The sequence below is a fragment of the Coloeus monedula genome (assembly GCF_965178545.1).
Source record: "Coloeus monedula genome assembly, chromosome: 1".
NCBI classification, from domain to species: domain Eukaryota; kingdom Metazoa; phylum Chordata; class Aves; order Passeriformes; family Corvidae; genus Coloeus; species Coloeus monedula.
The window spans coordinates 88,776,679-88,803,753 of NC_138781.1; the positions used below are offsets into that span (position 1 = coordinate 88,776,679).

The 27,075-nt window shown below is 37.0% G+C and overlaps 1 protein-coding gene across 5 annotated transcripts in view; it reads right to left on the bottom strand.

The window, feature by feature from the left end:
• The window catches only part of COBL (cordon-bleu WH2 repeat protein), a 157,918-nt gene that overhangs the window by 53,702 nt on the left and 77,141 nt on the right, over positions 1 to 27,075 (bottom strand). For all 5 annotated transcript variants that reach the window (XM_082287359.1, XM_082287360.1, XM_082287363.1 and 2 more), the window contains one exon: positions 18,978 to 19,172. In XM_082287359.1, coding sequence (XP_082143485.1) covers positions 18,978 to 19,172 — 195 coding nt within the window. The remainder of the gene's footprint in view (positions 1 to 18,977; positions 19,173 to 27,075) is intronic.

Sequence of the window (27,075 nt, forward strand, 5' to 3'; positions counted from 1 at the left end):
ACAGAATGCCCAATATTGAGCTGAACATGGGAAACCCTGTTCAGTGAAACAGATCCATCAGGCTTTAGTTTAAAGGGGAATTACACAGAGGACAGCTACCTAATGCCTCATTCTTCTCTACTGATGAAATGGGCAAATACACACTTTGGAAAAAAACAAAACAACCCCATTCTTCTGCACTGCATTTTAAATAACTAAAAACATGTAGGCACTTAATACTGCATCTTGATTCTTCAGGATACCACCTTACAGAAAAAAAAAAAAAAAGAAAATCATCAAAGTGGAGATTTTGACTACTCCAGAGATTGCAAAATTCAGTAGCTATAAGAACTTGAATCATCTGGGAGATAGGCAGCATCCGAACTTTCCCGATACTTCACAAGTACAAGCTTGACTTTTGCAGTTGTTTAATGGCATTTTGCAGCTTCCACGTTCACTCCTCCCTCTCCAGAGAGAAAGGTCATTTTATTTTAGGACAAAAAATGGTTGGACTGCTGATTTAAAGGATAAAGCTAGGAAATCTTGAGAATCAAGACAGAAAGTAAGGAAAAGTCTTCCCACTTAAAATGACAGAGATTACTGATCACACTTGCCCAAGGACCAGATGAGTGAAGGATGTTAGCTTGGTGTAGTCAAATTCCTCAAAGACACATAAGTGCTTTCCTATGAAGAAAGGATCCTTTTTAGAAGTCAGCTTATCTTTTTCAGCTTTATGTATTCTTATTTAAGTCGAATCTCCTGAGGAACATTAGACAGATGTATGGATGGACACACTGCTACAGTTAAAGAATAGGCTAGGAAATAGCTAGTGCATGACTGCAATAATGCAAGTTTGGTGAAGTACACACACAAAAATGCTTTTATTATACTGTCAGCTAAGTGCAGTACTCTTCACAAACACCATAAAGAAGATGAAATGCTTGTTTAAAGCCAGTCATGCTACAATGTATATAAGAAGTGTCTAGTTCAAGAATAGGTCATAAAATTGCAAAAGGTAGCTTTCCTTTAATCCCAATTTCGGTAAAACTATGAGGCTAAACATAAATGGAAAAAGCACAAAGAACATTCTGTTTCTTTCTTCCAATTGCATATACAAAACCAATAGAACTTGAAAATAATTTGTTATGGCTGGCTGCTTCTTTTATAAAGAAATCAAGCCTTAACAACATTATTTAGAGTAATTTCCCATTGAAACTTTGTTACAGGAGCCCCTCTCTGAGTCTAACAGAATATTTCTTTGTCTTAGCACTTGTGCTTCACCTGTATTTATAAACAAGAAATTATTAAATCAGCTCCTGTTACAACAAATACATAATTTTAAAAGATGTTCATTAAGTGTTCTCTGACTATAATTAATGCCATGAACTGAGCTAGAGATGAATAAAAAAGGTCAAAAGGAGCTAAGTCTGAAAAATAGTGTAATTTCTCTTCCCATATTGATAAGACCACACACAATTAAAAAAAAAAATTTCCTTTATATTCAGGGCTCACATGCTTTTTGAAAAATACTTCCAATACTGCAGACAAAATATCTGAGCAACGTGCTGAACGTGTTCTCCTTCTGTGAAAGCTCAACATACTTATCAAATTTGGAGGGCTCTAGATAAGATTTTAGAATATATTTAGAGCATAAAAACAACATCATGGGGAGGTTATTTGTCAAAATTGTGTGGAAAAGGATCCTACAAGGCCAATGCTTGATTTTTTCAATCAGCAGCATTTCACAGTCACCTTACTTGCAAACAATCTGTGGATACTGTAAGAGTGGATGTGTAAACTGAGTTTAAGTTTCCTCATGTGTAAAAGTCTAGTATTTTCTTTGGGTCAGACTGCACTGAATATGAAGTAATGAAAAATATAAAACGAGGCCCAAGGAAACAAGTCACCACTACTGAAAATTCATCAAGCCTTCAAAAACAAGGAGGTTCTCAGATAAATTTCCAGTGTGAGCTCCACTTCTTTGCGTTGCCTGTCCTCTACATACAGGCCAGACACTGGTGTTGCATTTGTCAACCATTGCCTTTTAAATTTTCTAACAGAAATATTTATCTATAAAAGTACCAAGTCATCAGGCAAATGCCAACTTTCTTTTATCCACAGACCCAAGTAGGCCCAAATTCACTGCAGGTTTATGGCTCCCAAAACTGAGCCTCCTTCTGTAAGCCAGAAACTGTACCATTAATTTGCATCGTTTGTGCTTCAAAATCCAAACCAGTCTTTCCAGTATTTTTATAAACATTACAAGAAACATTTGTCTTATGGCAACAAATTTTTCCTTTTACTATCACTCCTATCATTTTGCCACAGAAGAGGAAAAATACTGAAAACCTAAGAATTTTCCAGTCTCGATATTTAACAAAATTCTCCTTAAAGCAATTTTCTTCCTGCTCAAACAACATAGCTACAGATGATACAGATGTATCAGCAATAGAATCATGTCTGGAATAAAGATTGCTTTTAAGGGATGCCACATGACTGTTGAGCATATGCAAATAAAATATTGAAGCATATGATATAAAATGTGTGAAGAAAGCCCTTATACTCTCTTGCTTCTTTCTCCTTTTTATGCAATGCTATACATCAGGACCTTTAATTGTTTTATAGAGGAATTAGCTAATTTGTCTCATTCGTGAAAACAGTGACTGACTGTAGAAATTATTTTTAGAATTAAAGAAAAAGGACTGGAAAAAGGACACATGGATTCAATCACCTGCATGCCCTCATTACAAACTTGCTCCATCATCCCACACTGACTAGACACACACTCTGATTTATGCGAGTCAGATTCTGATATACCTGCTGGTGATGATAACGTGTGGGGTCAGAATGCCTACTGAATTATAAAAATGTTTAAATGCAATCCAAAGGAAAAAAAAAAACCCAGAGCTGACCTGTAACTGAACAAACAACAGTTATCATCCCAAACTATGTGTGGGACCATCCCAAACCTCTTCCCACAACGAATTTTAGGAAATCTTGAAATAATTAAGAGCCATTTTACAAGAAGTTCTAAAAGAAAAAAAGACACATGCTTTATTAATAGGCTTTAAACTCTTGATATAACCATAACTGCATTAATCCTTTATAATATTCTATGAAAGACAAGTGGTAGATTGGTATGTAAGTAAGATTTATGGGTTTAGATTTAAAGATATTTTCCTAGGACATAACTTAAAGCAGTTGAGAAGTAAATATTTTGATCCAAGAGGAGTCATTCTAGGAAAATCAGAGAGATAAATCTTTCAGCTACAGAATGGAGACATAAATCTGTCAGCTAAACTTGATGATATAAAAGCTATTCAGCCCAGCTGATTCTGCATTTTCACAAAGCAACAGATGCTTCAACATGTCTAGCACTAGAAACCACAAGAAGTCCCAACTGACCATTAATGTGTCTTAAACAACATTTACTCATATGTCTAATATTCCCTGGACAGGTCATACGTTATTAGTCTTTTCACTGGCATATACTGACAAAGGAAAATTCAGTGAACACTTAAAACCATGTGTATGTACAACTGATGAGGTGACTACTGTAAGCTACATTAATAAAATTGTCTATTCAGCACTGAACTTCTCTACCTTCTTTCTTTACTGGGTGGTATCCTGCTTCATTTGATCAAAAAATGAATGTTTAATCCATAAGTACACAAATGCACTAAGACACAAGTATATTAGAATCTGAGTTCAAAAGCAGTAGCCTGATATCTCCCAGAAATGTGTCCTTACATTGCAGAATGCATTTGTGTGGGTTATTTAAAATACTTACTAGGATCCCATGCAATACAACAACATATTACAAAAAAAAAAAAAAAAAGAAACAGAGATACTAAAAAATCTAGCACAAGGAGTCACTTGTAAAAAGGGTATTATTTGGAAAACTTGTCATTTTAATAAAATGCACAGAAATAACTACACTTCAGAAATTAGCAAGCAGTTTCTCTGCATTGATCATTTTACTTCTGTACATGTTAATTTTTCAGTCTGGAATCTCACAAGCCTGAAAATAAAATAAATAATAATAGGTTTAGTTTTAAGTAAGCCATATGAGTAAGTATGTTGGGGTAGCAAGACTGATATTCAGACCAACCAGACACGATAGCTTGTGTAACTCTGGACACATCACTCTCCTGGAGAACAGATTTAGATGGGAGTTTAAGTCCCCAATAATAGCAAGCAGCTCTTGGAACAGGATAACCATGTTTCAGCCGTTGACAACACCACTCTCTATTAGGGGGCTTCCTCCTGACTTTGAAACTCAGCACTGTGCGTCCTTGTACTGTGCAGGTGTCTGTCTCACCTGATGGCTGCATCCCAGCTGTACTCCCTGCCTCAGCTTCCGAGCTGCTTTGCTGCTGGAGGTGCTCAGGCACTGTGGGAAACTAGAGTGCAAACTGCATCCATCTTCTGAAAATCCCCTACCATTAATATTTTAACCAGATATCACAATATTTTGCATCATTTTGCCTAAGATGCCTAATTTCAGAATAATTTTTTCTTATTTTATTGGTGTTAAACAGAATTTTTAAACAAAATTTAGTATTGGGTATCAAAAATCAAGTCCTGACTGCAAAAACACCTTGGTCCCAATAACAGATAAGAGCTTAGCATTACTGGATTTTACAGAAATATCTATGTTCTTGTGCTATTTTATTCATAAAATGAAGAGGACAAAAACCAAGTATGTCCTTGAATACTTGGCTGATTGGTGACAGAAAGCTAAATCAGTTAACACAAGAAAGCCAGTACAAGGTGAAGGGGCAAGCTCATTTTTCCGTCTGTTTTTATAGAACACACCCTTTGTGAAATGTCACAGTCAAGGGCAGTTAAAAATTAATGTCATTCTAATCTTTATACACTTTAACTTGTTCAGTTAAATGTGTCAGACAGGAAACTATCCATAAACAAATCTGAGATGTTAAATTACTAAGATAGCTGTGATTTCCTTCTTTGCAAAATCTCATTTCTAGCTGCAGTATTATTTCCACTCAAGGAAATCACTCTACAACACCAAATATTTTCACATGCATTGAAACATGTAGACTACACAAGTCTGCGGATGTTTGCTTTGGCAAAGAATTGAATTTCCTCTCTTTCTCTGAATACAATGTAATCCTCCTTATTTATGTCTTCATGGGGAGGTGGGGGGGGGGAAGGAGAACCAACAAAAAAACCCTCAAACACTTAAAAATCACATTTTAAAACCACCACAAATTAATTTGCTACCAAGATTCATTTCTCCTCTAGAGAAGTTAAACAAAAAAGGCAAAATCAACCCCCAGATTTTAATCTCATACTTGTGCTCATCATTTTAGTTAGAACTATACAATTAACAGAACAAATGAACATTAGTAAGAATGTAAGATGCACAGTAGCAGTGCAGTTCATATTTATTCTGACACCTTTGTTAATGAATTTGATATGATGTCATCTTTTTAAGAGACTTCCTTTTGGGAAGGCACTAGACTAAGGATTTTACACATTATCTTTTCTTTCACAGTCCCACATCCTGGATTGTAGGCTGGATGATTGGCTGCTTGTCTGTCCTTAAAAATCTCAGAGATTATCACGAAGATTTGCAGAAATTATTTTGCATCTTTGTCCAATTTTCTGCCAAAAGGATGGGCTATAGCCTAAAATCTGTTATGACTAGAAAGTGGAAGAGAATTCACACAATCATATACCAAGGAGCAAGGAGAACACTATCCTTTTTACTTCCGATAAACTACATACTTCCCTGGAGCTTAGGTTTCCCTCTAGACTTAACATTTTCTTCTGTAGAGATAGCCAAGTTGTATTTCTAGTGCTTAGCACTAAGTCCTAGGCAATCACTTTGGCAGTCTTCTCAATTTAGAGGAAAAATATATCTGATTATTTCCAGTGTTCTACCCGCTTTGATCAGCCTTCTCCTTCCGTAGGCACACAGAATGTCTGGGAAACGTGGTTTAGGCAGTAAGTCAAGTGATAGACTCTGTTTCCTTTCCAACTTGATAGGACCACAGAACAGTTTGGGTTAGAAGGGACTCTTAACAATCACCTAGTTTGTGCCACACCTTCCCACTGTCCCCTTCAAATTCCCGCTCAAGTCTAGTTCTGGCCTGGACTTATGAATGCCAGCCAAAAGCCCCTGTATTTCCACACTCTTCTGAAAGCAAGAAGAGAGGAGAATAGCAGAGTGGTACCACAGTGTCAGTTAGATATATTACCAGGACTGTAGCATAACATGGCTCTACATCAAGCTATCCCCCACAAGTGTAAGATTCTATTATCCAAAATTACAAATACACTCTGCTAGGAAGACTTGTTTGAGGAACCCATCATGGCACACTGCTTGTTATCCACACCTGGAAGTGTCAGCAACATAGAGCTGAGCAGGACTCAGGGGCTGTCTACTGGTTCTCAGGAGCTGAAAAATTATATTCTCATTAAGACAGGCACATTGAAAATGAAATGAGGTGTCTATTTCTCTAAGTGACCTATGCCAACTTTAAAGAGGATGGTGCCAGACTCTTTTTTTATTGTGCCCAGCGACAAGATGAGGAGCAATGGCCATAAACTAAAACACAAGTTGCACCTCAACATGCGGAAGAATTTCTTTTCCTTGAGAACAGGCTGCCCAGGGAGGTCATGGAGTCTCCCTGTCTGGGAAAAAACCCACCTGGATGTGTTCCTGTGTAACTTGCTCTAGGTGACCCTGCCTTCGCAGGGGGGTTCGACTGGATGATCTCCAGAGGTCCCTTCTAACCCTAACAACGAAGTAGCAGAAAACAACTTTTTTTTTTTTATTATACTTGTGATGTTTTCCCTTGTTTTTTTATTTGGCTAAATGATGACTATGCTATTAAGCCAGAAAATGAAACCTGATTTACACAGCACATATTTACTTTGGTAATTTATCTATTCTGTAATTTTTTACCTTTTTAATTTAGGAACTATGTCAGGTGGAGTTAGAAGCAAAGTCTGAAAAGTGATGCAAACCCAGTTTCTAAATTAAGCACAGTGTTAGAGTCATTTTTCATCGCTCACTGAATGCCAGCTCTTCAGAAGTCTTGCTGCTCAAAACGATCTTTGTCTATTAACTTCCCCTAAATACTGTGCCCAACAAAGCCTCATAATTACTTGACACATACTTTCTTCTTTAATGAGAGTTAAAGCTTACGATGACATCAGCCTGTTCTATTTGTCTGAGACTTGCAAGCCAGATGAAGTTTACTTACTGAGCGTTGCAACCCTGCCAAAATTCAGGCTGCATAGAACAGTATGTTCCGGCCCTAATGTCTTGCCAGTTTTCAATGAAGTGCTTGACAGAGACCACATGTGGAGGTCAAGTGATACTATCATGATCTCACCAGATGGTAAGTTGTGGTATCATTCCCAAGGCAGGTAGTATAGTCTGTTCAGAAACAGTTGGCAGGTGAACCATGAACTCACAGCCAGAAGCAACTGGATTATTGCAAAAGATCAAGAACGCTATTGATGCTGGCAAAAAGACTGTTCCAAGAATTTTTCTTGCACATAATTCAAGGATTCAACTCTCAAGACATATGTTTTCTTGCAAAAAAATAGAAGTCCTCCTGCCAAACAAATCTTGCATTTTCGCATGGTTATTATGTTATGCACGTTAAATTGTAGTATAAAGACACTGTAAGCTCACCTTGCTTGTGTTCTTGCATATATGTTAACCATCACCAGGTCACTCCAACTTTGATGTCAATTCAGAGATTATACCTACACAGGTTAGAGTGCAGGACTGGACTATTTTCCAGAAAACAATAGGAAAGTAGACCATGGAGGAATCTTACAAAATTTTGTAATTACATTCTCCACCCCTCTAAAGTAACAGCCTATCCAACTCAAATAGTGAAATACTCAGCATTTCACAAATTCCAGCCTTCAGTTAAAGCAGGTAAGCAATTCAAACCACCACTGAACTGACACTGCTACTATTTCCTGGGCAAAGATTCAGAAACCGTATTTCTAAAACTGCAAGAAAGCCACACAATGGATTCCTCTTACATTGTAAAAAGACAGTTTTACAGCAGACCTCAAAATTTTAAATTCTTCTGGTGCAAAACCTATTGACTGTGAACATTATCTGAGTAAAGACAGGCTCTCAAAGGGATGCTCCAAAATGAGTCTTATCTCCAACTGCACTTCTGAGAGGCTGTACCTTGCTAACACGAAAACCTCCACTGAAAATCTGAACTAACATCCTAGTTCATACTGGCCAAGCTTCAGGAAAAAATATGACCAACTGTAGTTAATCACTTCTTGACTGAGAAAGCTTAGATTCCTTTTAAATAATTCATCACACTGCGACACCTTACTCTATTTAAAATTACAGGAAAAAACAGTTGGAAGATAAGGAGGGACAAAAAAGCTGCTGGAAAGTAAGTTGGCTGCTTAAAAAACGTGTTGCCTAAAGTTATTAAAATGCTTTCTGCCTTTTTTTTTTTAATGAGACATATGCTGTTAGTAAATAAAAGTGCAGCAAAATGAAGTTGAGCATTAGGAGCAGTAAGGAGGATGGGTGGCGCTTTGGACTGAAACAACAGAGTTTCTTTAGTGGTATGGAGAAGAAAATTATGTAATACAGTACTAAAATATAACATACCCTTAACTGATACTCTTTGGAGATGTTGAGAAAGTAGTCACTACACTGCATGTATCATTTAGCTGTAGTTTTTAATAACTACTTTAAAAGAATTAATGTGTTTAAGTGCGCATACACCAGAATTAATTTTTGGAGCTGTTTCTATCATAAAAAGAAGTACAAATTACTCCCTTTCTCTAGCAGCTTTTTTTAGCCTTCCTAAATTTCATGCTTTACATGACAGCAAGATAAGCCTTCAGCCATCATTGCACTTTACTCTTTTCTTTTAATTTGGGCCTGCATCATTTATCCAAACCAAAGTGCAGCTGTTAGTTAAATTAAGCATCCAAACTGCACAGCAAACATTATCTGATGTGCTGTCAGCTGGCTTCATGTTTGCCATCTCATTATTGTTTTGTAAGACATGAACAAGTCTGGATATTTCTCATTCAGATAACTGAATATCATGTTTAAAAGCTCTTTAAAAGCTCTTTAAAAAATGAACAAACCACCTTCAAATTGGAAATTAATTGTTGAGTTTTAATTTCTTAGTCATTTACCATGGTATAGGGCATTTTAAAGACCAAAGATTTCTTTATTACTACTCACTCTTGTTTCTACTAATTGGTTCTGGTACACCTTGATAATGGTCTTTACAATCGGATAGCACTAGCCAGGTCCAGCTCCAGTAGAAGTATGAAATACATAAAAATTTCCAGGTTTATGACTGATTACAGGGACTATTGTTTCTATAAAACTTAATGTATGTCATCACAGAATTTTATGTCTGTGAAGGGCAACAGTTTGTACATGGCTTTTTCAACAAAGCAATCAAATGAAAGTCATTAAGAAAAGCTCCACACTTACACACTCTTAAAAAAATATTGTCTGGTCCTTCAAGCAAAAGTGGATAGAGGGAGGAAACACCCAAAAAGATTGACTTTCTATCTCCTGAAAGGTAGAAATATCACCACATTCTAAGTAAAACAATAGCCCTGTCACCGCACAAGACAGAAGTGTCCCAACAGTTCCTTCCTCAGAGGACCTGCAACCCAGAGAATATATCTGGCATGCAACTGGATCTGATACTGATTTCAAATACAAAGGGACCACATCTTTCACGCTGCTTTTTATGTTGTCAGTGAAAGGCACATGTCCTGTAGAGTACACTGAACATCACCCAGACAGCTCCCAGCCACCTGTAGTATGAGCTACGTAAGTACATCTCAGTATTTTGAGATGCAGCTCAAGGGACCTGCAAATATGACCCTCAGAGCTCTGCAGGGCTCTTTGATACTGCAGTTACACCATCAAGTTGTAAAATGTATACCAGGCAAGTTGCTTTAGGGTTCATGGTGCAAAATTCTTATTGGTCCTATGATTTATTGGCAAAACTTCCAGTTTCATTCTGCAAATGCAGTTCTGCACTTAGGAGTACAAAACAAAGAGATTGATGACTGGGAATAGTAATCAAAGGCAGCTCTTTCTGTATTTAATGAGAAACATGTTTTTCTGGTCATCAAATTACCACAGATAAGAAGACCTAGTGAAGTCATTGTGAATGCTGCCTGTGACTTTTCTGGAGTGATATCAGATCATATTAGACAATTATTTGAGTACGACTCTCTTCAGTATTCTCCAAAAATAGATGCATGGGTTAGATCAAGGATTCTGCTCAGGCTTCTTTATTAGACTGTAGCAGGTACCTACAAGATAGCAGCAGAAGAGGAAAGGTACATTCAATACTACCTTCTCCCAAATACTTTTGCAGCCACCAGCCACCTTCATTTCAGGCACTTCCTGGTGTGATTTATCTTTCAAAATTCACAACAGATTTGTCATCCATGCAGCATTTGTTCAATCTCCTCTTAAGCCCATGTAAACTTTTAGTGTCATACTCAGCCTTGGTCCTTGCTATCCAGATAACTCAAGCAGGAGCAACAAACTTCTCACTTTACTGTTTCTTTTTCACGTCACTTCTTAATATGATCAACATGGATGCTCAAATACTCCAAGGCTGCTGCAACGTTTCACCACAGATGAGGAGATCATTTAGTCCTAACCTGCAACTTTTCTTTGCTGTCTGTTATTTAAGAGTAAGATGATCTTCCTTATTATGGAACTGAGACTTGGTTTCCTTATGAAATCCTTGATGAGGGAACTTGGAAGCTTTGTGGAAACCCAGACAGACTGTATCAACCAGATCACACCCATCTGCTTGCTGAATGCAAGAGCACTGTAAAGGAGTTGTAAAGCAGGGCTTCTTTTTTACTAAAGCTACATTTACCCTATTCATTATCTTCACAAAGGTGCCAACTGGTTAAATTCTCTATTATATTTCTAGTAATTTTTCCAGTATATAAGCCAGATAAGGAGGGTTGGGGTTTTTTTTATATCTCTTATGCTTTCCAAACACCAACTCTACCTTTCACCTATCTTCTCTGAATTTCTTCATGACAACCTAGAATGTGGCATGGGCAGTATTTAACAGTATTATTGAGTAATTTTTTTCTCTATTTCTCTATATACAGACACAGTTATTTTATACAATCTTTCCTGTTTCAGATAGCACTGCAGTCTCTGGTGCACCATCTTGAGAATACTTCACACATTTGCTGTTCAGACAAAGGAACTACAGTGCGCTCCTTAGACAAAGAACTGAAGTGCACTCCTTATCTCTGTTATTGGACAAGCTTGATGTTCATCATCTGTCTGTGCCAGTAACCTTAATCTGTGAAAAATGTTAAGCCAAGTTGAACTGCTTTACCATCCCAGAATAAGAGGCAACTCTCTGGCCAAAGAGTAAGACAAAATAAATTATTTCTATATGGTTCCATGAACAAAGGAGAAAGACTCCATGATACCAATAAACTCTCAACATCTACAGAAATGCACAAATGAAATAAATTAGCTTCTAAATAAAATGCCAGGTAAAATGACTGGAAGAAAAGCACAAAAAAACCCATAGACACTAAAAGCCTAATGGAAAATTTTTGTAATTACCATGCAGTATTTACAGTCTGGTACATCCAGAATAAGCAATTGCTACATGAATTTGATGTGAAACACAGAAACAAATAAAACAAATATAATCTCCATTCTTAATTGGTTTATCAGTAATTATCTGTTTATCTGTATCAATAGAGAGAGAGAGAGAGAGAGAGAGAGACACAGCCCCTTTGACCTTATCAAAATACTGCCCCATACCAATTGTCTAACAAGTCCTCAGCCTCTTAATTTGGCATCCTACAGCAGTAAAATGTGCACTCCAGCACCCAATATCCAAACTCTAATACAAAAAACTAGCTTCCTTCTTTAAGGCTTACATAACTTGGGGATTTGAACAGCGTTCCAGACAAAGACCTTCTTTAATAAAGATTCAATATCCCTGCCCTCATCACAAAAATGCTGTTGAGAGATATCACATATTGCTTGAGAATTCTAACAAGTCTGCCACAAAGATTGGAGAAAATCACAGCTAACACTTATGACATCCTCAGTTAATGAACAAAGGCAAAGACACTTCTAAAAATAACAAGCAGCATTCACATTTCAGGCCTCTGTGCAGAAAAAGAAAATCTAAATCAGAACAATTAAAAAAGGCATATAAACCCTGTCATTAATTAACTTTAAATCAACATTTTAAACAAATTTAAAAGTCAGTCAAGTGTTCTCCCTCCTCCTTCTGAGTTAATCCTGCTTTCATATCCTCAGGGAACTTATAAAAACTTGAGAAGTGACTTAGAAGATGCAGTAGGTTGTAGAAATAAAAGACACATTTTGAAAAACAGCTTTTTCCTACAGCAAAAACTGATTCATTGCATCCTTCCTCAGAATGTGAAAAAATGTATCTGTTATTCTCAAAGGAGACTTCTGGATGATCCACAGAAAAAAAACCACAAAGCAAAATGAAAATACATTCACAGAACACTTAAAGGAGAAAGGAAATGTGTCATAAGAAAAAGGTTGAGAAGACCTCACCCAGAAGACCTTTGAGTCAAGAGAAACCTCCCTTCCTCTCTAAAAGATGATAAAAAAAGCACACATTCATATCTTGTTGACTTCTAGTAGACATTTCTGGTTTAGGTGTAACCTATGATAGAGAGATAAGGAATCTGAATCCATCCACCCTTTTGTTGAATTCTGGGCTTTTTATTAAAACAGAATACATTTGTCACACGTCCCCCATGAACTGCTCATTACCTTGCACCTTATACAGAAGTAGGGAAATAAAGTACAAGGTAGAATGGAAGAAAACACCTATAGCATAAATGGATCCTGTTGGAGCACAAGAAACATACCCCTCCTTCAAGCAGGACCACTATAATTTCTACAAAAAGTAGGTTCAACCAACCAGGTAAATCTAAATTAATTTGAAAGTTTTCCTCTTGGGACACAGGACTCTGATCAGAGTGAACTTTAGACAAAAATAAATTATAGCAGATGCACAAAGGAAGAATTAGAAGAAAATAAGCTGGTAAGAGTACTGTGCTTCTAGAGGTGGTGTTAATTAAGTGGGTTTTAGACAGCTGCCTACAATAACTCTCAGTTCAGTAAGAGCCATGGTAGGTGTTCTCATTCAGCTGTGATTCTTCTGTCCCTCAACTTCCTACAACTGCAGTGCCTGCTGGTATCATGATCCTCTTATAAAATGACGATTCTCATAGTCCAAGAAAATTTGTGAGGAAAAAAGGCTGTCATCCACACAAACACAGGTTCTTCCTGAAGACTTGGCTGTTTCTCAGAGGGAAAGCCAACTGCAGGAGTATTACTATTTGAAATATCAGATTTATTAGCAATACCCAGGGACAAAGCAGATTTAGGACTCACAGGGCACACGGACAGAGAGATCTACTGGTGGCATCCATACTGACAGAGATTTACGCAGCAAAAACTTACTCTACACTGTTCTACAGGATGTGTGTTCATGGCTTTAAAGCTTAATTTGCAGCCACAGGGAAGCACGTCATTTTGGAATCCTGAGGAGAACAACAGCAACAGTGTGATTTTATATCAATCAAGATTATCCTTGCAGGCAGCAAACCAGAAATCTGTGGCATTAGAGTATAAAGAAGTAAGGTGGTATCACTTCATGCAAACATGCATGAAAGACAACTGTGCAAAAAATCCTGCTGTGCTGGGGGGACATTATTGGAAGAAATGCTTGCTTTGCTCCGATTTTTGTATTAACAACCTCAATTTAAACTCCTTTGGCGACAGAAGGTGGTACACTGAAAAATAATATGATATTAAAATCAGAGTGGCCAGATACTGAGTTGCTGAGCAACCAGACGTAGCTTCTGACATCTTAAAAGTTCAGAAAACATCAAGCTCCAAAATCAGCTTCCTAATTATGGACAGCTGAGCTAACAATTTCTAAAAATCTTGGCCACTGTTTTAAAATAGATCTTACTTCTAAAGAAGATAATGAGTCACAGTTCCAAGTAGGTTCCAAGTCCATGCCTGTAGCATACACACATACACATGAGAAATTTAAGAACTGCAAATTCAGGGACTGATTCTAAAAATTTGGATGAGTCTACAGTTTAATAACACTTTGAAAAAAATTAATATGTTAATTGTCATTTCAATATTAAATTAATCATACATTTCCTTTACTGCCTCTCCTTTATTTTTACTGCTTGAAGATTATTCTGTGGCTCTTGCAGGCAGAATGAATTCCAGGTATGTTTTCACTATATGCTGTGCTCATTTGCAGTGTCATTTCAAGTATTTCAGGGAGGGGAAGGGAGGGGAGGACGACCCTAGGTGGCAGTCAATATAAGAGATCATCCCCTAAGATTACAAAAGCATAGCTGAAAATATCTTTTATATAAGCAAGACTTTTGGCAGATTTTTAGTGTATCTTATTTCCCCAGAAAATATATGAAAGTCTCATTAACATTTGTTCACATTATGATGATTCTCTTAAAGCCAAACTTCTTATTTAAGTATAAAATTATTTTATTTTAACTGTGGACAGTGGGAAAGAAAATTGCCAGAAATGATGAGAATAAACCTGTGGCTCTCTTTTCACTCTCTTGCTTTTTTATTCAGATGAGTAAGACTCTTCAATGAATAAGTTATAACTAGTGAGAAAGTATCAGCCTTGATCAAACACTGGGCGCAATTATTCTGCTCTAAAATACGGCCTTGACCAATAATTCAGAGTCAACAACTGTCCCCAGCAACCCAAGTTTGCGATCTAAATGGAGAAGAGAGGAATGTAAGAAGCAGAGCAAAACCCCACAGAGTATGCTATATACATTAGTTCATCTGTAGCAACATACAGGAGACTACATAAAAACAGAAATAAACCTGAAAATTGTGTTGGTTATTAATGTAACCTTCTAAAAGCGTGATTCCAGTTCTTCACCTGCACTAAAAACATCAACACATTTTTTATTTAAGCCCACTGTCTTGCCAGATAACAACTAAAATTAAAGTCTGTGAAACAAATTTTAGACTACTGTATCTGATATACTGTTCCATTCTTCTATCAGTACAGGAATTTGACTGGCTAGTAAAAAATCCCTGATGCTTCCTGTTACATTTCCCTATTATATTACAGTGCTTCTGTTCTGAAAATGATAGCAGCTGAAGTAACACACAGCTCCTTTATCACAGTCTACAAGTTACATTTCTGACTTTTGAAGTTATCAGAGCTTTTATACTCACGAAGGCACTGAAGAGTCCTCATCTAACTCTATGCTGTCTCTAAAAAAACCCATTAACTTTTTCTGAATAAACCACTGCATTTCATAGACAAAGCTCTTGAAGAAAAGCTTGAGGCCTACTTTATCTCCCCCACTCCAATTTCTGTATATTCCCCATACATGTTAAAAAACAAAAAAAGTCATTATTCCCATAAACTAATTTGCCAGTGCACAATACACTTGACTTCCTAAAGACTCAAATACTCAATTTCACAGTTCTTTCAGGTTCTTCCAAAAGGGTATTTTTTCCAAGAAAAACACATTTCTTTTACATGTTTCTTTTAAAGAGAGATGACTGAATAAGCCTCTAAGGAGATGCCTGTAATTCTGTCAGATTTCACGTGTGGCTTTTCTCTGTGTACTCTGTCTACAATGTCATACTCATACAGATCTTCTCTTATATTTTGTTTATATGGTGCATGCTTTTTTGGCGGCGTGGCGGGGGCCAGAATCAGTTTCCACTATGCTTACCTGAAGATGGCCCCAAATTCTGCTAGCACATCTTCTGGAGTGCTGTGACAGACAACAAAGACTGCACAGGGTGTTCAGTTTTAACTCATCCCTACCTTGTTCTGCTCTACTCTTTGGACAGTGTGGGCTCCGTGTTGCAACTTAAGAAAGGAGAGGACCTCCTTGCTTTGTAAGCATCAAACCTACTGGATTTTGTCCTGGAATTATTGTTATATACCCTGACCTTTTGAAGATTATTTTTTCAAGTGACTTCTCACTCTGTAATAGCATCATTTGGAAGACGTTTAAAAAAAAAACAGGGGTGAATTCTCCAGGGAAGAAATCTGCAGACTCCTTTGACTCTGCATTCCATTGCATACTACTTAGTGCATGTTCAGCACACTCTGAACAGACATGAATATTTTCTAGGGGAGATTTAAAACAGTTACAGAGGGAACACTACCTTTAAATAGACATGGAAAACTTATGCTGCTGTACTAAAAAGTAAATAAAGTTACTGCCGGGGCCTTATCCACAAGGAGATAAATTATTCTAAGCCCTACAGGAACAAAAGGTGCAAGATGGTAAAATGATATTGCATTAAGTCACCTATCCAGAAAAGGGAGTGGAGAAAATCTAAATGTACAGCATAAACTAAAACACCCCAGTCTTCAGACACATAGAAATTTCTTTTTGGAACCACTAGGCAGGGAGATGAGATATCTATAACCCTAAAGAATCATGTCTGCCTGGAGCATAACAATGGGTTAAAAATAACAGGCTTATTGGGTTGGAAAGTTACAGGTGTTCATAACAGCTACAGTATTTTATTTCCTGCACAATTTTATGGAAACAGGCAGCTAAAAAAGAAAAAAAACCTTCTGGAAGTTCAGAATACTACCTTTTTAATTTTCTATTAGTGTGCTAGCTTCACTGGAAATAAAAATGTTCCCCTTTTGCAGGATCTTCCTGTTAGTAACAGTTGCACATAAATAAAGTTTTCTAAACAAACATCTTATCTTTTTCTGGAAGGAAGTCCATTAATAAGGAATTGACGTCCTTCCCTGAAAAAAAAAGATCAGCGCTAATTCTTTCCCATAAACTAAAGAAATAAACGTACACCCTGAGATTTTTTACTCTATTTTCACAGCAAACTGGCTTGTCTGCACGTAGATAAAATGGAACTGTTTGGGTTTTCTTATAAACAATATCTCTGTTGCTACCTTGCCCCATAATACTGAATAATTAATTTCTTCCCTCAGTTTTTGATTGCTTCATGGAACTTGTGCTTTATTTCAATTCTACTCATTCCTGTTAAAATTACATGGCAGCCTTTGAACAACTTTCAGCCTGGGAGTTTCAGAAACACACCATAACTCTCTAACATTTTTACCTATACCATCATTCCCAGAAAGATGTCCTTTACTCAACAAATGCAGCCAGCTATACTCCAGCACCTCTATTGTGGTCTTCACTGGCTTTGTCAGCTACACAGGACATTTCTTTTGCCCAAAATGAACTTTGCTATGGAAAATCATCTGACAAAACCTTTACCTGTTTCCCTTCTTCAATGTAGTTTGTCCTTCAGACTAAGAGAATTCGAAATTGATACTGTGCTGTATACTACTTCTGATAAATAAAATATATACTTTTCTCCCAATGGCTTCAGAAAACCAACACTTTAGCCTATTTGCAACAATGTTGAAAATAGAAATGTTAGTATGTTTAAAGAGAGTTTATATTTGCAGTGTTATTGTGCATCAAAATTTAAAATCTCCATGCCATACTGCAGGGAGATCAGACAAAGAGAATGGCAGAATAATGTAGTCTGTGATTACCACACTTGTATAAACTTAGGAGATATAATACCATAGTATTTTTGTGTGAGAAGATCTAGTTATTTTAAACACATTAAATCTTTAACTACGGGGGACGTAAGAAACCTCATAAAAATATTTACATAGGAATTTCAAGAGGGAATTTTAAGAAAAAAAGTGCACAAATGTTGCAAGAGAAACACTGTTATTTCTCTTCAGCTGTGTCTATAAATGAGTTTTATTTCAAAGGCATATATTCCAATTTTGAAAGATGAAACACTGCTAAGTTCCAGCAATCACAGATAGCCTAAGAATGGGAAAATAAAAATCCACAATCCTTTACCAAGAGTGTGGATCGAGTTCTATTACACAATACTTCACTTAAGAAGGCATTTAACATATGTCTTAATGCAGATAAATAAGAGAGTGACAGGGAGTGGTACTCAGCATCAGGCTGCTCCTCCTCTCCCTCTATAGAGAACTCAAAGATTCCTTTCTGACTCCGTTTTGCACTCGGACACCTTGCTTTCCAAAGATCAGTCTGCTGTAGAGGTGACAAGCCCTAAGCAGATAAGATTCAGTCCACATCACACAGCTTTGATGATATTGATTCCTTACATTCTTCTTCGGCATCCGTATTTAGCTTTACACACTGATTTCTACAGTTTACATTTAGACAGCATTACTGTTAGCTGCTGGTGGAACCAGAAGACTTCATGTGCTTGTGCAGGTTTAGTAACACACACCTGAGTGTCACTATAAAAGCAAGAGCGATTTCCTCTTCCCTTGGCTCTATTCTTTTTAAAGGCTTAGGTCCTCAAAAAGGTTTCCCCCCATTTCTGTTTAATCCTCGATAATGTACTGCGGAACGGTGACCTTTTATAAAAGCACAACCAGAGCACTGCTTTAAAAGGTCACATAGCACAACTCAGAAAACAGAGCAGATATTCTGGTATCCCATGGCAGCACTGGAAACAGGGATACAGGCGACAGCTAGACAAGTGTCTAGACAAAACAATATGCTGAAGGTTTTCATCTCTCGTTAGAACTTTCCCCTGTTCTCCAGGACTGCCCAGGCCAGTAAGGATACCTAGTCACCTTATACAATTTCCAGCTTTTCTGCCTTGCTTTTTCTTTACCCTCCTTCTCTTAGCATAACGCCTCACAAAACTTTTCTGATTTAGAATGACTCTTGACAGGGGAGAAAGCTCGGGGCAGTCTCAAGAGAGCTCAGTAAATATGTACAAAACACTAAGGCTTTTAATAATTTTGTCTTGCAAGATGGAGTTTTGGTCAGCTGTAGCTAATCAAAATACCTGTGAATGGCTTTAGGACTGCTGAAAGAACTGATGGTACCCAGCACACCAGACAAAGGAGCCCACTCAGTGGTGTTGCTGTTACCTGTGCTGCTGTCCTTTCTTGTCCCCTCACCTCCGCGTTCGGCAATACTGGTGTCGCAGCTGGTGGAGGAGGTGCTCTGCGCTTTTTCACTTCTGGGTTTGCTGTCATTCCAGAGATGCTACCAAGGGACAGTGATGAACCCAGGCTACTGGAACGAGAATTCACCGAAGGGGAATTTGGTGCTGTGGAAAACCCCTGTAAATGGATTAACATCTTGGATTAACATCACTCTTTAAAAACAATGGGAAAGAAAGAAGAAAAACAAGACACATCTGGTTACCGTTTAAACAATGATATGAATAATCATGTATGTTCCCCTGCCAAACCTGGTGAATTGCAAACTCCAACTTTTGGAAACTTCCAAAGGTCGACTGGAACAAAACTTACAGGCGGTATTAATAAGACAGGAGGCGCGATAAGCACCTACTGCGGTTTAACAGTAGTATTGATGGGAACACTGCTGCTGCTTGCTATTTAAAATATAAAGTTCACATCAAGACACATAATTACAGTTATCCAAATGCATTTGCAGTCACATTTAAATTACAAGTGTTAAACATTTCTGGAAGCAAGATTTACTTTTAAATGAGAACACTGTATTAATAAAATGCTGTCAGTGTCTCAGGCTTGTCTATTTTATTATCAATCTGCCTGATTTACCTGAGTCTTCTCTGCAGATTTATATAAGAGAAATTCTGCTACCATTAAACTATTCCCAATTTACATGCACAATCAAGCATAATCACTTACAACCTACTGAAAACAGCCATTTAACTTGGTGAAAAGAAGTCCTACTGACAGGCACCACTCTGGATTCTAACAAACCCAGATGAAAGGAGAAACAGAAAACTATTTCAGTAACTCCTTACTGTTAAAAATTAATTTAGTTCTCACTGAAAACTTAATAAAATCAATGGAAAAAATTTAATGGATTACAGAACCTTAATACATTTTTTTATCTATATACAAATAGAAACATATCCAGTTAGATAGCAGCAACTCTACAAATACGAAAGATTAGAAGTAGGGTTGCTTGAGAATGTCCATTTTAATTTTAGCTTTTACTCTTAAATTCAATACATATTTTATTCTGCTAATAAAAACCATGCAAAAACTTTTCCCTCAAAATCTGAGTCACCTTGTCCATTTTTTAATTAAGAGAACTTTCCATATTAAATTGAAGATTTTACTTTTTAATTAAGTTATTTGACTGTAACTTCTTCCCAGAAATATCTCCTGTGGAATCACCACTGATACCACTTCACCATGACCTGGAGCTGAATAGCAGTTCTGGAAACACAGGCTGATGAGCATGGTTGATAATGCTGTTCTTATCACAACAGAACATGCTACCACACTTACAAAACTCTCCCATGTAGGACATAAAGCTCTCTGGTGGAATTTTGTCCAAAACCACAGAATACATACGGGCAGGAAACCAAAGGCCACCCCAAATGCCATTACTTTAAAAAAAAAAAAGATAATTTTTTTCCAGAAGTGCCAAGTTCAAGCTTAGGTAAAAATTAAAAACTCAGTGCAGCAAGCTTAAAAACACAATTCATTTAGTTTTAGGACCATTGAGGAAGCATTGATAAAGCATAAGGAGCTAAAAAATAGAGCAATGCAGAAATATATATAATATAGGCTCCTTTACTGCCTGGTAAAGTTCCATGTTCTGTAGATTCCCATGAAAGCAACTGAAATGCAAACAGATTCGTGCCTTGTCCTGCATTTACTGCGCATATGATACCAATTACTGACTTAGATGCTTTTGTTAACTTTTATGTTTCACACTGCACAGCACACTTCATCTTGGAATAATGTATTTAGCACAAGTGGGGCATGAAACCAGTCTTTTCTGACTAAAAGCTGTGTTTGCCACACCTTTTTCATCATCAATTTCTCTGAATTGAATGGCATCAATAGCATCTTTACCCTTCTAGTAAATAAAGAAAAAAGTTTGAAGTAGAAGGTGGAGTTTAAAAGTTTAGGTATAATCTTATAAAGAAATAGTCTTGTCTTGCCCCTGTATCTTGGGCAGTGGAAAAATAATGATCTCATCTGTAAGCTACCAGTTTTAAGTATTATCAGTGCATATTGTACAACGTACTATCAAATAAAGTTTGTTTACTCCTACAGAAATGACAAGGTTCACAGAGTGAAATACAAAGTAGTTTCCTCTTTTCACACATTTATAAAACAACTGAACAAAACAATTTCAAAGTGGATTCTGCAGGTATGCTTTAGTGGCTGTATTAATTCTTTAGCCTTCTGGATATAGGAGTTGAGAAATTGCAGACAAAGACATATGAAAATAATAAAAACGTCCTAAGACTTCCCTCCTAGCACTAAAAATACAGGATGCTGGTAAGACTATAGGCCATAACCAGTTTTAACTGAATATTCAATTCTATGACAAGATCTTGTGGCTGAAGATCTATCAGAATCCTGTTCAAAGCTACAGGCCATTGTGAAGGAATACAGTGATGAACAACTAAACAGTTTAAAGCTGGTTTGTTCTGTTTTTAAGCTTGGATTTCCTAACAGAACATACAGGGGGAAAAAAGGGTAATACTTCCATGATACTATAAGTAGTTTATAATAAAAAGACTTTAATGATAGAAAAAAACCAAACAACCTTGCAAATTCATCTATGTTTTCTTTTCCAAGTCCAACCTTTGTATCAAGCCCATTATTCCCTTACTGAGCATTTCAAGAATGCTCATGTAAAGACACTTGCCCTAAAATAAAAACTCGCCACAGCTTCCAGGGGAATGGAATGAGGACAATTGCAAACTAGTTTTGAAAGCCCTCTCATGCAGCAACAAGAGCTTTGCCTAACTGGAGGCAGACCTTCAACCTCTCCCATGTGTGTAGTCATTTTCATTAGCTTTAAGAGAAAAAAAAACCCTGGACACAAAACACTGACAGGCGGTTGTGGCATGACTTGTCTTTTGTCGTAAAACTAATACAGAGAGACAACACCTAATACAGCTTTTATATTTTATGTTGAGTTAGATGTGATGCAGTTTCTTTCCAAATCACGGGATTTTGGAGGATTGTTTTTCAGGCAGTTTAGCAAGGCAACTATTAAGAGCACACAACATTAATCAAGCAAAACTGCAGGGACATGATATGTACATGCCAAATACTCCAACCATCTCTCATTTCTTGTTTTTCTAATTTCTTATCAAAGAACTGATTGAATTACTCAAATTACAGCAGTATAAGTGAGGAAAGCCAAGCTCAGGAACTGCAGCCAATGTTGCTGGCTTAAAAAAGTCAGCCCTTATCCTCCATTTCATTTGAGAAACAGGTTAGCATGAATACTCTGCTCAGAATCCAAATCAGTTCACAGAATCCCTATGTTTCACAAGAAAAGCGAACAAAAAAAAAAAAGGAAAAAAGAAAAATCAATTCATAAAAAGAAAATTCATGGAAACTAATTATATAAAGAGCTTTCAAAAATGTCTCCCAGCTTGAAAAAATCACAGTCTTTGTTAAACCACCAGTGTTCGAGCACTTTGCTACCAGTTCAAACAGCAATTAATTAATGCAAACTAGCAAGAAAAAGAAACAGTTTGGTTTGGGGTTGTTTTTTCCCCCTGAATTAAAGCAAACCCAACACAAAACCAGATAGACCAGCGTAGGTCAGCAGACAGGTTAGACACTAGCTGAGCAAGGGTTTGGAGTATGTACTGAAGCAAAACCATGGATTAGAGTCCACTTCAATTCCATGAAGTAGATATTGGAAGGAAGCAAGAAACAACTGCCATACCTACCTATGGTGCCATCAGGTTCCATCACTGTTTCATGTTAAACTTGTCAGATAGTTTTTTTCCCTCTCACTAAACTTTTGAAATTCAAGGAACTTCCTTTTTCTTCCCTAATGTACCAGGTGTTTTCTTTTGGGTTCAGCAATTTAATTTTGAGACCTTTTCCTACCAGTTCTTCTAAGTGAAATTTCAAAAAAGATATTTTTGAAGGGAAAATAGGGACTGCTAAAAACATAGAAGTATGAAGGCTAAGAGTAACCTGGTGAGGTAGGCATACCACTCCCATTTTCAAAAGACACTGAGCAGTCAGCTTTCCACAAGACTTCTAAAGTCCCATAGCGTACTGAACTCAACACAAGATAATTTAAGAGCCTAGAGCTGAGGCCAGTCTCTGTTCCAAGGTCATCAACCTAGAATGCAATTGTAAAATATCTTTTTCATACTACCTCCTGTTCAATAATAAATGGAAGTTCTGGTACCTTATGGACACTTTGAAAATTTTAGTCATATATAAAAAAGAGTAAGATTAATCTATTAAAAATATAACCGTACTACTGTGAGAATTCCATTTATACAAAAACCGATGTGCACAGAAATGGAAATCAGCTTATGATTGTTTTTAAAAGATGTCCCCTATATATAACTTTCTTACCCAAAGCCCTGTTATTAGCATTTCCTTAACTTTCTGATGACACTAAGTGGCATTTAAAGGTCAGCAAGTAGAAGACTGCAGATTGCCTGTGAGAGTGATTTGACTTCCCTTTCCCTGTTCGCGCCGGTCAATAAAAATTTTTCAAAATGTCAAGTTCTTCTCTTGTGAAGTTGCTACAGACAAGCCTTTCTTCCGCAGCTCTCTGCCAAAACTCACATATTTGAGCTCCCAGCCTTGTTATGTAACTTCCTTCTCAGAAGTTTCTAAATCAGAAGTAATCAATTGAGCTGTTTTTAAGCACTCAAAGTACCAGATGTATCAGCAAAAAGTAAGGATTTTATTTTTTCCAAAATAGAGACAAAAATTAAAAGTATCATAAAGGATATAATTTTTTTTACAAGTGTACCATGGGTAAATACCAAAGATAAGATTTAGAGCAGGCAAAAATCCATCTACTCAGTGACAGCAAGAATATTTATGCCTGTGGGACATTTAATCTCCATTAATGCAAACTTTTATTGATTAGCTGAATGACAACACAAGTGATTACAACTGGCCATATGAGATGTCAGACAGGGTATGTCAGACCTACTGCACAAACTGAACTTAGAGGCTGCTTTCCCTGACATGATACTCTATTACTTATACTAGTACTAAAATCTACAACACTGAAACTGAATTAATCCAAGCTCCTGCTTAAAAACTAAAGCATTATACTGCAGTCATGAGATTGCTGGGAGACACAGTTAAAAAACCCAACAAAACAAAACAAAAAAATTGTGACTACTCAGATTTTCCTTTCTAACCAGCCACACTGAATACAGTTTGTTTTTTTGTACTCCCTGAAGCACTTGTGCTGACAGTCTGCAGTCAGAAGGAAAAAAAAGTTAAACCTTTTCCTGTTCTGAACAGGGGGAAAATATAAAAAGGATTTTAATGCAATTTACTTTTTGCTGCTTTATTATCTCATTGCATTTTGCTACTGGCAGGCAATTGTCTGGTCACACATCACAATAATAAAAGCAAAGCAGCTATTTCATTCCCACAACAGTTATTTACACAGGCTGTACTGTGTTGATTTTATATGCCTGGCAAGTAGCCTCTCAAGTTCTTACTGTAAAAGGTTTGAGTTGTAGTTTGAAGTCTGCACAACCAGAGCTACCTTACACTTGTATGAGCCTATCAGAGCATTTAGATAGCAGTTCCAGATCTCGTGGTCAGGGTCCATTGGTAGACAGCAGAACTTACACAGCCAGAACCAGAAATGTCTGAGAACATTCTGTCTCCTGTGCCCCTGCCAGCTCTCCCTCAGTGTGGCTGACCACATTCCTCTTGTTTTAGTACAGAGTTTTTTGATCAGAAATCCTAGCAGTGCCAGGTGCAAGGCGGTCACCTCCCATACAAAATCATCCATTTTATCTCCCAATGCTAGAGACCAATCTGTCACTGTAGAGGTTATTAAAATTTTCCTATGACACAGGTCCACACCATCTGCAATTATGCTGTTTTTCTTCTTAACTATCTTCATCATTAATTTTTCTTCCTTATACCTTAACTATAATTTCCCTTCCTAGAAGCTTATATGATTCCTTCTTCCCTTCACTTAGGTAAGCTCATGTGATGGAAAGTGTCTTTACAGATTAGAGTACAACCTTGGTTTCCAGCTCCAACTGATTTATGTTCACTTTGAAACTCCTACTGCTTCCAAGCTGAAAGAACAATAACCCAAGGAAAGGATCTAGAAAAACGGAAGCCTCCAGGAAAAAGGTTTTCCAAAACACACCAAGAGGCTTAGATTCACCATGAATTTCTCAGCAGGGAACAAGCATGGGTATTAACTCTGGCCCCTTGCACTACACTGAGGACAAGGCTGCACGACCACAGAGAGCTTCCAAGAACCTTCTTTAGTTTTTGTTATACTTCTTGCACATAGTATATATAAAAGAAGTGAAGCAATATTCAAAATTCATTTTCCATTTGAAAAATCACATGAATACTGAATGAATATGGCAGAAACCACAAGTAAGCTGCTTAATTTTTTTGTGGACTGTCAAATATTTTATTTTGACGTTTAGGAATATAAACATTTTGCTCAAATCATTAGGAGGTTAGAAAACATGGGCTGGCAATACATGAATTCCAGCTAAACATAAACATGCCTGTAAACTCTTGCAAATATAAAGAAACAGATGCAGTAAGACCAACCGTAGCTGCTATTATCAGTATCACCCACTACTACCACCTCCCTCAGTATTCTGCCAGTCTGAGATCACAAATTTAATCTGAGTTCTCCCAGACTGAAGAAAGTACCACGGCACATATAAAGCAGTGGAATACAAGTCTAGGAATTCAACAATGTGTATTAATCAAGTAACTCAGAGACTGTCAAATCAGTTATATTTTTTCAAGTTTTTATGACAGATCAATGCTTTGAGAATTGAAGCTTTTAAATCACTTCTTGTGATTTAAAATGCAATGTATTTCCTCCAAGTAGATTCTTGTTTCCTGTTTCACTCTCCAGATTTTCTCAAGTCAGAATACACTTCATGCTTAATAAAACCTTTGTCTATTACTGATACTCAAATTCCTTCATGTCACTCTGAAGAAGTCAATCAGTACCAAGAGAAATGGATGCAATAATTCTTTTCTGTTGCAGCAATACATGCAGAAAGGGGAAGACAAGCTAGCTTGATTTACATTTGTGTCTTTATATCACCTCTTCTGTAAGTGACAGTGTGTTTCAAACAAACTCATGTTTTTAAAAAAAGTAGCATTCAAACAGATTTAGCAAAAAATCACCTTTCTTGACAGAAGAGGGTCACCAAGTTTCAATAACCCAGAAGGTGGGTACAGGCAGAATGCTGCCTGGTACTAATGGCAAGACCCAAGTGTATAAATGGGTGTTTGGAAGGCACACACTTATAAATCATTTGTGTCCTCTCCTATCAGTCTGGACACTGAACTGATTGCAGTAACCAGCAAGCTTGTATCCTGTGGGCCTTGTGAATCACAGCCGCGGAACTTGTTAAAAAGAAGAGAAACATAATTTCTTTGATTCAGAGCTGTTAGCCTTGACAAGTCACTCGCAACTCAGCGCAGTGAAAATACACTTGCTACAGATCTTTCTAATGCATAATTGATTTAATTTCTGTCACTGTGTGTTCTGTGAAGAAATAAAAAGTTGTTCTGCTAAAATCTAAAGATATTTAGCCACAAATGAAAGTAACTTAGGTTGCTAAATAATCTTTTCTGAACAAATGTGATCAGCAAAGCAAGGAAGGGCATGTTCAAAAAAGCAAACCTCAGCTCAAACCACACAAACTGACATATTTTACACTTAATATTCCACTTTTCTCCAGATTCTCAATTTACAAAAATGCAGCTAAAGATGATGAGACACAAAATTCATGGGAGATACTTCAACATTAGTATAAATCCAATGACATCCATGAAATAGCTACAGACTTCAGCATGTGTCCATTACAGGTATCTTTGTAAAAAGATATACGAAACCCAGCACATTTTTTAAAAAAGAGACATGCATGTCCAGTCCCTTAAAATGCCACTTTACAGTGCCAGACACGTCATAGAGAAAACATGGACATATATGCACAAGCTTCCAAAACATGCCAACCTCCTTTGTGCCCTTACTGGGCTCCACAACTGAGAC